This window comes from Dama dama, chromosome 4 (assembly GCF_033118175.1).
Source record: "Dama dama isolate Ldn47 chromosome 4, ASM3311817v1, whole genome shotgun sequence".
Lineage (NCBI taxonomy): Eukaryota > Metazoa > Chordata > Mammalia > Artiodactyla > Cervidae > Dama > Dama dama.
In genome coordinates, this window is record NC_083684.1 from 57,050,650 (window position 1) to 57,063,167 (window position 12,518).

The window sequence follows — 12,518 nt, forward strand, 5'->3', positions numbered from 1 at the left end:
TTTTTTTTATTCATTTACTTATGGTTGCCCTGAGTTGTTGCTTTGCACAGGCTTTCTCTAGTTGCAGTGAGAGGGGGCTACCCTTCATTGTGGTGCTTTTCACTGTGGTGGCTTCTCTTGTTGTGGTTCATGGGCTCAAGGCACACCGGCTCATTAGCTGTGGCACCCTGGCTTAATTGCTCTGTGGCATGTGGAATCTTCCCGGACCGGGGATCGATCCCATGTCCCTTGTTTGGGCAGGTGGATTCTTATCCACTGAGCCACTACTCCCTGGAAATTTCTAACCATGGTCTCTGTCCTCAGGACCCTCAAGTCTAACCAGGGAGACGACACACACGTCATAAAACCTGGGGATATTGTGCAATCAAATTTCAGAAGTGGCAGCAGTTCACGGTGGACGGTGAGTAGCTCCAAAACTACTTGGGGTTCAGTGGAACTTGGGCTGGGTCTGGAGGGTGGGGTAGGGTTTCTGTTGATGGAAGGCAGGGAGGAGGGCAGGGCTGAGAAGGAGCACAGAGCTGACTGGGTGGGGATTTTTGAGGCAGGGCTGTTAATTGTTCACTTGTAAGTTCCTAAACTTACGTAGGGCCTGGCACTTTGTGGGTGCTCTGCAAATATTTGTTGAACTGACTGATATTTTTGTAAGCCTTTATCTAGACCTGCTATGTTAGAAAGCATGTGAAAGCGCAGTCCATTATCGGGAAAACATTTTTCTGATAGAAGGTCACGCACACACATGGAGCCTGAGGTGGTGTTTTACTTCCTCATCGAGTCCTCCTCCAGTCTGCCCCAAGGCTGCAAATCAGGGGGCTCCTCCCGCAGCTTCCTCCAGGTCCCCTCAATCTGTTCACCCCCATCGTCTCCCCAAGTCCTGGCTCCCTAAGCGGTTCACTCCATCTAATTTTCCCCTCTATGGACTTGAAAAAGGATGTCGGGTCCTATTTCCCATGGGAGAGGACTTTGGGTCTCTCAGCTGCATTGATGTAAGACACTCACTCCCAAGACAGACTTTTCTCTTATTAATATAGACAACCACTTAGGGCTTCCCAGGTGGCGCTAGTGGTAAAGAATCCACCTGCCAATGCAGGAAATGCAAGAGACAGGTTCGCTCTTTGGGTCAGGAAGATCCCCTGGAGTAGGCAATGCCAACCCGCTCCAGTATTCTTGCCTGAAAAATCCCACAGTCAGAGGAGCCTGGTGGGCTACAGTCCCTCGGGTCATAAAGAGTCAGACACGACTGAGCACACACGCTTAGAGCTCACCCTGAGAACTTCAGTTATGTCAAGCACAGTCTTTGTGTCTTACAAAGGTCTCCTTCCAGGAAGGAGGTGAGGGGAAAGTGGGAGAAATAACCATTTTCTACTGTTATTTGGTTTCCCCCCTCTTCAGTATACTTGGTGTGTGTATGTGTGTGTGTGTGCTCAGCCGTGTCCGACTCTTTGCAACCCCATAGACTGTAGCCCGCCAGGCTCCTCTGTCCATGTACAGTGTACTTAGACATTTAAAAATGCTTGTTGATCGTATCATATCCATGCTTCCTGTTGCTCTAAGAGTCATTTATTCACACACACACAGTCAGTGACACAAGAGACATAGGAGGAGGGCATGGTAACCCTCTCCAGTATTCTTGCCTGGAGAATCCTATGCACAGAGGAGCCTGGTGGGCTACGGCCCATAGGGTTGCAAAGAGTTGGACAGGACTGAAGCAACTCAGGGAGCATCAGAGTCCCTAATGTATTTGGGTGGTGGCTTCCAAGAAGAAGAAGGTGTGGCGTTTCTCTGAAGGGCTCTCACCCAACACGTAGACCTGTGGAGGGTTAGTCCAACTGCTCCGTGATTTGTTCAAGGTCACGGTTAGTTTGCCTCCAAGCCAGAGAAGAACTCCAGTTTCCCGGCTTGCTGGAATGCCTTAGTGGGCAGCTGCCTGGCTGCTATGTGCGCCAGTGGGGGGCGGGGCACCAATACCCTGGATTATCCAGAGGTAAATGTCTGGTTAAACCATGACTGCAAAAATCTGGGACACTCATCACGTCTACCTTATTCCTCAATCTGGATTTTGGCGAGCCTCCCCCCAAAAAGGCATTAGAGGGAAATGCCAAGCACCGAAAATTTGTCAAGAAGCGGCGACTCTTGGAACGGAAAGGCTTCCTCAATAAGAAGAAGCAGCCCCCTAGCAAGGTGCCTAAGTTGCACTCAGAACCTTCAAAGAAAGGGGAAACTCCCAGGGTAGATGGGACTTGGAAGGCCGCTCCCCTTCCAAAGAAAAAGACAACAGCTGCCTCCAGCAGTGGGTCAGAGCAGTCCCTGGACAAGAAAACTGCAGTGCCTTGGCTAACCCCTGCCCCTTCACAGAAGGCTGGTTCTGTTGTGGCTAAAGTAGATTTGCTAGGGGAGTTCCAGAGCGCCCTACCAAAGATTAAGAGCCACCCAACTCACCCCCAGAAGAAGGGCTCCCAGAAGAATCCTCCACCCAAGAATGGCCCGCAGAACTCCACCCAAACACATTCAGAGAGTAAATACTCTGGGGCATCCCAGAAGATACCAGGGAAGATGGTGGCCATTGACTGTGAGATAGTGGGTACTGGACCCAAGGGGCATGCCAGTTCCTTGGCTTGATGTAGCATTGTCAACTACGACGGAGATGTGCTTTATGATGAGTACATCCTCCCCCCCTGCCACATTGTGGACTACCGGACCAGATGGAGTGGTAGCCGCAAGCAGCACATGGTAAATGCTACACCCTTCAAGATTGCTCGGAACCAGATCTTAAAGATTCTTACAGGGAAGATAGTGGTGGGGCATGCCATCCACAACGACTTCAAAGCCCTTCAGTACATTCATCCCAAGTCCCTCACCCGAGATACCTCTCATATCCCCCTCCTCAACCGTAAGGCTGACTGCCCAGAGAATGCCACCATGTCTCTGAAGAGTCTCATCAAGAAGTTGAACCGGGACATCCAGGCTGGGAAAAGCGGACATTCCTCAGTGGAAGATGCTCAGGCCACCATGGAGCTGTACAAGTTGGTTGAAGTTGAATGGGAACAGCACCTGGCCCAGAATCCCCCTAAAGACTAGTACCAGTCGGGACACTGGTGATGCGGGCAGGCAGAAACAGCATCACGCCCAGGAGAGCAGGGCAGCGGGCCAATGGACAGCTCCACCAGCCCCACACCTTTGGAAGCTAGGGTTTTTGGGGAGAGGGAGGCTACACCCCAGACTTAACATCCATTGAAATTTCACTTCAGGTGTTCTGTTGTGTGTCTGGTTAACCGTTCCATGGAAGAAAGATGCCTCCATGTCAGAACCTGGCCCTAGGCCGTTTACCTCTTAAATGGTGCTAACCATGTGTTCCAAGGTGCTTTGCTTCTGGGAAAGTCTTTTGACTTTCAAAGGGCACGGCAAACCGGGAAATGTCTTTTCCCAAACTGCCTTATCACTCGGGTGGTCATGTGTCTCATTTTATGCCTTTCCTTTCAAGCAATTAACAGCACCCTCTTTCACTCTCAGAAGTATCCTGTTGGATGATAATTTGTGTGATCACAATGCATTTCTCAGACTCTGCTTTCTGCTCAGAGTCTACATCTGGTTTGTGTTGGGATATATCCACCTGTTCTTTCCACCTTGAATTCCAGAGGAGCCATTCCTGGTGAGGTTTAGTTCTCCTTAGGGTTATGGGCAGAAGAGGTAAGAGAAGACTTGGAAATCAGTTTTTCTGATTTAGGAAAGCAGTCTCCTAAAGTGATAGAGAAATTTATTTAATTTAAACCCCGCTTGCTAGGTTAAAGAAGAATTATAAAGTGTTTCAATGAGTTTTAGTCTTTTACTTTGCTAAACCAAGCCTCTGAAAACACAAATTATTCCCTTGATAAATTTTTTTATAAAGGAAAAAAAAAAAATCTGGGACACTTGCATTCTCTTTCTTTTTCACTTTGAACTTGAAATGAGGAATATGAGAGCCTGGAAAACCCAGGGGGCTGATGAGATGCGCCCAGACACCTGTGTTACCTCTTATCAACATGTTTCCATGTGACTGCAGTGCTCTGATGCTGGGTTGGATTCTCTCCCTCAGTAAGGTCAGGGACCAGGTCTGATTCATCCTTGTGTCTCTAGCGCATCGCAGGCTCTAATAGATATTTCTTTTAAAAAAAATTACTTATTTTAAGTGGAGGATAATTACTTAACAATATTGTGATGGTTTTTGCCATACATCAGTGTGAATGAGCCATAGGTACACATATGTCCCCCCCATTCTGAACCCTCCTCCCACCTCCCTCCCTATCCCTCCAGGTTGTCACAGAGCACCGGCTTTGGGTGCCCTGCTCCATACATCAAACTCGGGCTGGTTATCTATTTTACATATGGTAATGTGTATGTTTCAAAGCTGTTCTCTCAAATCATCCCACCCTCTCCTTCTCCCACTGAGTCCAAAAGTCTGTTCTTTACGTCTGTGTCTCCTTTGCTGCCCTGCACGTAGGATTGTTGGTACTGTCTTTCTAGATTCCATGTATATGTGTTAATACACGATATTTGTCTTTCTCTTTCTGACTTATTTCACTAAATACTTCTTAAAAATAAAACAGCAGAGTTTCCCTGGAGGCTCAGTGGGAATGATAACCTAGGGGTGTGGAGTTGGGAGGGAGGTTTCAGAGGGAGGGGGACATGTGTTTGCCTGTGGCTGATCCATGGTGATGTATGGCAGAAACCATCACAATATTGTAAAGTAATTATCTTCCAATGAAAAATAAAAATTAAAAAAAAAAAAAAAAAGAATCTGCCTGCCAATGCTGGAGACATGGGTTCTATCCCTGGCCCGGGAAGATCCCACATGCTGTGGAACAACTAAGCCCATGCAATCACAACTCCTGAACCTGTGCTCTGCAACCCAGGATCGACAACTACTGAGCCCTCACGCTGCAACTGCTGAAGCCGGAGCGCCCGCGGGCCCGTGCTTCGCAACAAGAGAAGCCACAGCAGTGAGAAGCCTGTGCCCCACAACTAGAGAGTAGCCCCTGATCGCCACAACTAGAGAAAAGCCCATGCAACAGTGAAGAGCCAGCACAGACAGTAAGTAAAAGAACAAACAGATATGGAATGACTGGGGCAGCAGTCATTGGAGTCAAGACTCCAATCTCCTCGGGTGAACTAAGGTGGAGTTTCGCTTCTAAATACAGGAGAAGTGTTCAGTATGAGGACGGGGCTCATCCTATGGCTCTGCAGCTGTGCTTGGAATACTCCCAGGATATGAGTTTCTGCTCTGGTTGACATACTTCACTTGCCCATCAGAAAGTGACCGGAAAGCGTCGGGGAGCTTCAGAATACGTCATTTTGGAAATGGCTCAGGGAAGACATAGGGGGTGCATGGTGGTTATCCACAAGTATTTGAAGTTCTGTTGTGTGAAAAGGTTTGAGACTTGTTTCCATGCCTACAGAGAGTAACAGGAGGCTTGGCGAGTCTGCACCAGACACATTTTTGGCTCAGGATGAGAAAGAACTGTCAGAGGAAAGTAAATATCCTTGGACAACTACAGGTTTACTGGCAGAGTTCAGGCAGGACCTGGGTGTCTGAAAATAGCTGTCACAGTGATTTGTTGTTTCTTGAAGATTCCAAGGGTAGAGCTTGGCTTGGAACCCAGGATTCCACTAATACTACATTTTATTAGGTATTATAAAATCTGCCCTTTGAAAAGTGACACTACTCTATGATGTCAGCCCAGGTCTCTGTGATTCTGGCTCCCAGTCAGTGTAGGTGGTTGTGATTCTCTTACCTACGCTGAGACTTGGACGTCACCTGCTCTGCCAACCCTCCCTCCTCCTTTATAGCTGAGAATGGTCACCATCAAGTGTATTTACTGCATGTTCATGCCCACAAGGTGGCAGCACTGCCCCACTCGTGTTTCCAACCACTCTATTCTGTTAGACGCTCAGTCGTGTGACTCTGCAATCCCCTGGACTGTAGCCTGCCAGGCTCCTCTGTCCCTGGGGATTCTCCAGGCAAGAATACTGCAGTGGGTTGCCCTGTCCTCCTCCAGGGGATCTTCCAGACCCAGGGATCGAAGCTGCGTCTCCTGCATTGCAGGCAGATTCTTACTGTCTGAGCCATTACAAAGGCTCCACTCTATTCTGGGATGTGGGCAAATCTGAGAGCTCTGATTAGGATTAGAAAAAGGGTACAAGTGAAGTGACTATGTGAAGCTTTTTTTTTTTTTTCCTCCCCTGCTAAGTGACAGAGTTGAGGTGAGTCTCAAGAAATTGCTTTGTAAAAGTGGCAGGCACTTTAGGGAAGTGACTCAAGTTTTAAGGTGCTAATTGATCTCCCGATTATCTTGATCAAATACAGATCTGATTCTTCTAGTGGGGCCTGAGAGTCTGCATTTAAAAAAATTATTTGTTTATCCATTTTTGGCTGTGCTGGGTCTTCGTTACTGCACGAGCTTTCCTCTAGTTGCTGCAAGCAGGGACTACTCTCAAGTTGCAGTGGAGGGGCTTCTCACTGTGGTGGCGTCTCTCGTGACATAGCATGGGCTCTAGGGCACGCAGGCTTCACTAGTTATGGCTCCCAGGTTCTAGAGCACAGGCTCAATAGTTAAGGTTCATGGACTTAGTTGCTCTGCAGCATGTGGAATCTTCCCAGACCAAGAATCAAACCTGTGTCTCCTGCATTGGCAGGCAGATTCTTTACCACTAAGCCACCAGGGAAGCCCAATATTCTGCATTTTTATTAAGATTTTGAGTGATGCCATTCCTACTGGTTATTGGACCACGCCCTGAATTATAAAGCTTAGAAGTCATTTACCTGGACCTTTATCAAGAAGAAAGCATAATTCAAAAGGATACTTGCATCCCACTGTTCATAGCAGCACTGTTTACAATAGCCAAGACATGGAGGCAACCTAAGAAGATGTGGTATATATACACAATGGAATATTATTCAGCCACAAAAAGAATGAAATAATGCCATTTGCAACATCATGGATGGACCTAGAAATAACCATACTAAGTGAAGTAAGTCAGACAAAGACAAATATCCTATGATATCACTTACATGTGAAATCTAAAAGAATGATGCAAATGAACTTATTTACGAAACAGAAATAGACTCAGACAAAACAAACTTGTGGTTACCAAAGGGAAATGGGGAAGGGATAAATTAGGAGTTTTGGATTAAAGTATACTTGTAATAAATAAGCAGCAAAGACCTACTGTATAGCACAGGAAATGATACTCATTATCTTGTAATAACTTATGATGGAAAAAAATCTACAAAAGAGCAGATTCAAATATATATTTGAATCACTTTGCTGTATCCCTGAAACTAACACAACATTGTAAATCAACTACATTTCAATAATTTTTTTTTTAATAAATTTTAAAAAGGACCACTTGTAAATTGTGAAAGAACAGAGAATGTGAAAAAAGAACAGTGGAAGAACTACGTGAAAGATTATCAGCTGGAAGAATGACTTAATTGCCTTTAACCACTGTCTGAAAAACAAGCTACAGTTTGTTTCCCTTAAACTGTAGAGATTAATGGTGTTTACAGATATTTACTATGATGAGGACTCTGTGCTGGCCTTGCTGTGTGCCGGGTTCATCTGCTTCAGTCCTGTCCAATACTTGGTGACCCCGTGGACGGTAGCCCCCCAGGCTCCTCTGCCATGGGATTTCCCGGGCGAGAACACTGAAGTGGCTTGCCATGTCCTCCTCCAGGGGATCTTCCTGGTCCAGGGATCGAACCCGAGGCTCCTGTGTCTCCTGCGTTGCAGGCAGATTCTTTACCTGCTGATCCATCGGTGTAGTTTGCCGTATATTGAAGGAGATGTCGAGACAGAAGCCGAAGTATCAATAACATATTGTAATTGGACTTCGCCGGTGGCACCATGGATAGGAATCCACCTGCCAATCCAAAAGATATCGGTTCAATCCCTGGTCTGGGAAGATTCCACATGCTTTGGGTCAAGTCACCACAGTGAGAATCCCACACATCACAACAAGGAGTGGCCCTGGCTCACCACAACCAGGAAAAGCCTCCTCAAAGCAACGAAGACTCACTGCCACCAAAAATAAACAACTAAAATAAAAAACAATATATTGCAATCAATTGTATAATGTATTCACCTTGTTTAAATTATCTGTGTTATCTATAGATGGCTTATAAAGTGTTTAGTCTAAGTAATTAAAACTTAAAATTACTCCCCCCTTCCCCCGCCCAAAAAGTCATTTAGATTAATTCTCCCTTCCCCCGATTTATGGATGAAGAAAGACTGACATCCAGAGAGAGAGAAGGTTTCTTGCCTGGCATAGCCATGACTTCGGCACTTAGCTTTGTATGTCTTAACCCAAGCTTCTCACTCTCTTGGTCCACTTTTTACTCCGCTGTATGCTGTGGCCCTCTTTACTGTTGTGATGGCATCTCTGTATCCTAAAACTCCCATTTTCACCACCATCCCCTTTGGTCTTTGCTCAGGGCATCACTTTGGTTAACCCGTGTCTATGGAAATAATCAATAGCCTATCTATAATAAGAGTAGAAAAGAGGTGGGTTTTTTTGTTTTTCTTTTTTGAGCCAAAGTGAGGATTGCAGCCTAGGAGACTAGCTACAGTCCATGGAATCGCACAGAGTCAGACATGACTGAGCAACTGAACACACACAACTTCCAGGAAGGCAGACGTTTAATTGTTTTTTTTTGTTGTTGTTGTTGTTTGCTTGTTTTTAAGTATCCTATTTCCTTCCTTCCTTTCTTCTTTCTTTTTTATTGAGGTATAGTCCATTTATAATGTTAAATTAGACTCAGGTATACAACTTAGTGATTCGATATGTTTATAGATTATACTCTACTTATTATGAGGAGCTTACTAGGCAGCTTGGTGGTAAAGAATCCACCTGCCAATGCAGGAGATGTGGATTCTATCCCTGGGTCAGGAAGATACCCTAGAGGAGGAAATGGCAACCTACTGGGCGACAGTCCATGAGGTCACAAAGAGTCGGACACAGCTTAGTGACTAAGTATGCATGCAACCTTGTACAAGGATTCCATTTTCTCCACCTTCTTGCCAGCATTTGCTATTTATGGTATTTTTGATGGTGGCCATTCTGACCAGTATGAGGTGATATCTCACTTTGATTTTGATTTCCATTTTTCTGATTAAAGATAAAGATGTTGAGCACTTTTTCATAAGCCCCTTGGCCATCTGTGTGTCTTCTTTGGAAAAAATGTCCATTTTTCAGTTGGGTTTTTTTCTTGTACTGAGTTCTGTGAGCTATTTATATATGTTGGATATTACTCCCTTACCCGTCATGTCGGGCTTCCTTGGTGGCTCAGTGGTAAAGAATCTGCCTGCAGTGCAGGATTCACAGGAGACGCAGGTTTGAGTCCTAGGTCAGGAAGATCCCCTGGAGGAGGGCAGGGCAACCTACTCCAGTATTCTTGCCTTGAGAATCCCTTGGACAGATGACCCTGCTGGGCTACAGTCCATAGGATTGCAATGAGTTGGATACAGCTGAGGGAGAGCATGCCCTCAACACACCAGCAGGCCTCTAGTGCTGGTCTAACGAGGCCAGGAGGGGCGGGCTGAGGAGGAAGTCGGAATTAACAGCTATGGAAAGAGGCAGATGGGGCTGCTATTGTTGAAAGGCTCCAATCTCTGAGTGTGTTTTCTGATGGTTTCTGCATTTGCAATCTCCTGCTCTTTGTGACCCTTCCGGGGGCTCTCCCCACTCCTGCTTCTTCCTCATTACACACTCTTTTCCCAGTGCACCCTTCCCATGGCCAGAGAATGGCTGTGCAAACAGTTGACAGTTCAATAAAAATGGCATTTTATGGGGACAGGGATCCTGCCCCTGTTTCTTCCCTGACAGAGGCTGCAGTTTATAAAAGCAAGCTCTCATGTAGAGTGAGGTGTAATTGTGAGTGTGCTGTTAGGGAACAGGTGTCTAAGTGAAGGGCAAGACAGGAAACAAAAGGCTGAGTGTGGAATCCTGGAAATGGAAGGGGCAAAAATCCCTCTAGAAGGTGGATTTCACTAAGGAGATCTCAGAAATCTTAGGGTGTCCTCTGCAAAGATGGAATCATTAACATTTATTTGGGTGGGAGAGGAGATTAAATTATGTGGTACAATGCTGTCTTCTTCTGATGCTTAACTTCTCTGTCTCATTTTTGTTGTGTTTTTTTTTAATTAAATTTTTATAATTAAATTTTGGCTGTGCTGGGTCTTTGTTGCTGAGCACAGACTTTCTCTACTCTTCATTTCGGCACAGGCGCTTCTCATTGCGGTGACTTCTCTTGTTGCAGAGCATGGTCTCTAGAGCACAGTCTCAGTAGTTGTGGCAAATGGGCTTCACTGCTCCGGGGCATGTGGAATCTTCCCAGACCAGAGATCAAACCCGTAACCCCTGCAGATTCTTTACCACTGGACCACCAGGTAAGTCCTGTCTTAGTTTTTTTTTTTTTTTAATCTGGCAAAACATGAGTGATAACACTCATGGTATTTGCCTGGCACTTGGTGAGTGTGAGCTTTTATAATTATGGTAACAGGCGAAAGTGTCACCCTAGTCATCTGAGGGAAGGGATCTTGTAGCCGAGGGTCTGGGCAGGCCAGCTGGAGACGAACATGATGGGCAAGTCTTACCTTGCAGGACTAGAAAGACTAGGTAGCAGTAACTCAAGAGTGACATTCTGGAAAATGTCTTAATCTGAAGGCAGGGATATTCAGAAGGCATGGGGCTTGTGTCACAGTTATTGTCTCTGGGGCTCTGGGAATGTGTCCTAGAGTTAAATGGTTTTGCTGAATGCCAAACCTAGAAACAGGCTTCAGAGGGGATGTCTTACACTCATTGTTGTGGCCCAGGCACTACTTTTGTCTGTGTACTATCCTTAATTATAATATGAAAGAGAAAGACTGAAAAAAGATGAAATAAGAAAAGGCATGTAAAAATTATCAGGGCAGAATTAGGACTGACAGGTATAAGTTACGAAGACGTCTATATAAGCTTCATATAAACAGAAAAGGACTTTATTAAAAAAAAAACTGGAGTGGGCTGCCATCCTCTCCTCCAGGGGATCTTCCTCATCCAGAGATTGAACCGGCATCTCTTATTTCTCCTGCTGTGGGAGGCGGGTTCTTGACCACTAGTGCCACCTGGGAAGCCCCTTATAAAAAGCGGATCTCTCCATGTAAGTGCAGTGAGCTATCTTGAGTGATATCCGACTCCATCTGAAGAAAGATGGAAGCAGAATCCCAGATGGGTTGGCGGATGCAGGGGCCGGGGCACCAAGGAGTGTGGGCATCTCTGGAGCCTGGATCAGGAGAGGGAGCAGATTCACTCCTTGGATCTCCAGAAAGAACACCATCTGCCAACACCTTGATGTGAGCCCAACCCAGTGACACCATGTTGGACTTGTAACCTCCAGAACTGTACGAACAGGGGGAAAGTATATCGTCGTTAGGAATTCCCTGGTAGTCCAGTGGTCAGGGCTCTGTGCTCCCACTGCAGGGGGCACGGGTTCAATCCCTGGTTTGGGAATTAAGATACTGCATGTCACATGGACAAAAAAAAAGTATATCATCCTTGCATTCCGGGAGGTTACAGTTTGCCACCCCAGAAAAGGAAATTGTAAGAAACATGCCAAGTTGCTAAATAATGATTAAGTCTAGACTGTGGGTAGAAAGGGCTTCTCTGATGGCTCAGACGGTAAAGAATCTGCCTGCAATGCAAGAGATGTGGGTTTGATCTCTGGATTGGGAAGATCCCCTGGAGGAGGAAGTGGCAACCCACTCCAGTGTTCCTGCCTGGGAAATCTCATGGACAGAGGAGCCTGGGGGGGCCTACAGTCCAAGGGGTTGCAAAGAGTCAGACATGGCTGAGTGGCTAACACTTTCACTTTCTATGGGTAGAAAATGGAATTCTTGGTGATAGTTTTCTGTTTCATACTTCATCTTAATTTTCTAAAACAAAAAATTAAATATCATTATGGTGTGTAGTTACAAACAGAGGTATGTTCAACGAACTGTGGGCACCCGGCACTACTTGTCTGCGTGTGGACCTCTGAGAGAGCTCGCCGAGGGCCAGGCCCGGAGAAGGAAGGACTTCATGGTGGAGGAGCGGCTTGTGCCAGGGCAGGAAGAGGGGATGGGAGCCTTTGTCTGGGGCTGAGCATGAGACTCTGTTCTTCACTCTAAACGTTCAATCAGGGACTTCCCTGGTGGTCCAGTGGTTCAGACTCTGCACTTCCACTTCAGTGGGTACAGGTTCAAACCCTGGTCCAGGAACTAAGATCCCGCATGACAGGCAGTGCAGAAAAAAAAAAAAAAGTTTAGTCACTTGAAGGATCAAACCCAAAGGAATGGGTCTCTAGGCATCAAGAAAGATGGTCAGAGACGTTTTACGGAGTGAGACAAGGCATTCCGGCAACTCGAAATCAAATCAAGTGGTCTTGGTGGCTGGGAGGATGTGCTCATGAAATGTTTGTTTAAGGCTCAGGCCTTTCTGCTTTTCCCTCCTGTTTCTTGCAGTACTGAGAG

The 12,518-nt window shown here is 46.2% G+C and overlaps 1 protein-coding gene and 1 pseudogene across 5 annotated transcripts in view; both read left to right on the top strand.

Annotated features, from left to right (window-relative positions):
• Positions 1-311: 311 nt before the first annotated feature.
• The window catches only part of CD177 (CD177 molecule), a 43,078-nt gene continuing 30,871 nt past the window's right edge, over positions 312-12,518 (top strand). For 2 of the 5 annotated variants that reach the window (XM_061139459.1, XM_061139462.1), the window contains exon 1: positions 10,258-10,418. In XM_061139459.1, coding sequence (XP_060995442.1) covers positions 10,328-10,418 — 91 coding nt within the window. In that variant the 5' untranslated portion in view covers positions 10,258-10,327. Of the gene's footprint in view, positions 401-9,994; positions 10,010-10,257; positions 10,419-12,518 lie in introns of those variants that run through there. The other 3 variants (XM_061139460.1, XM_061139463.1, XM_061139461.1) reach the window with 3 other exon arrangements.
• Positions 2,038-3,181, top strand: LOC133051294 (interferon-stimulated 20 kDa exonuclease-like 2; annotated as a pseudogene).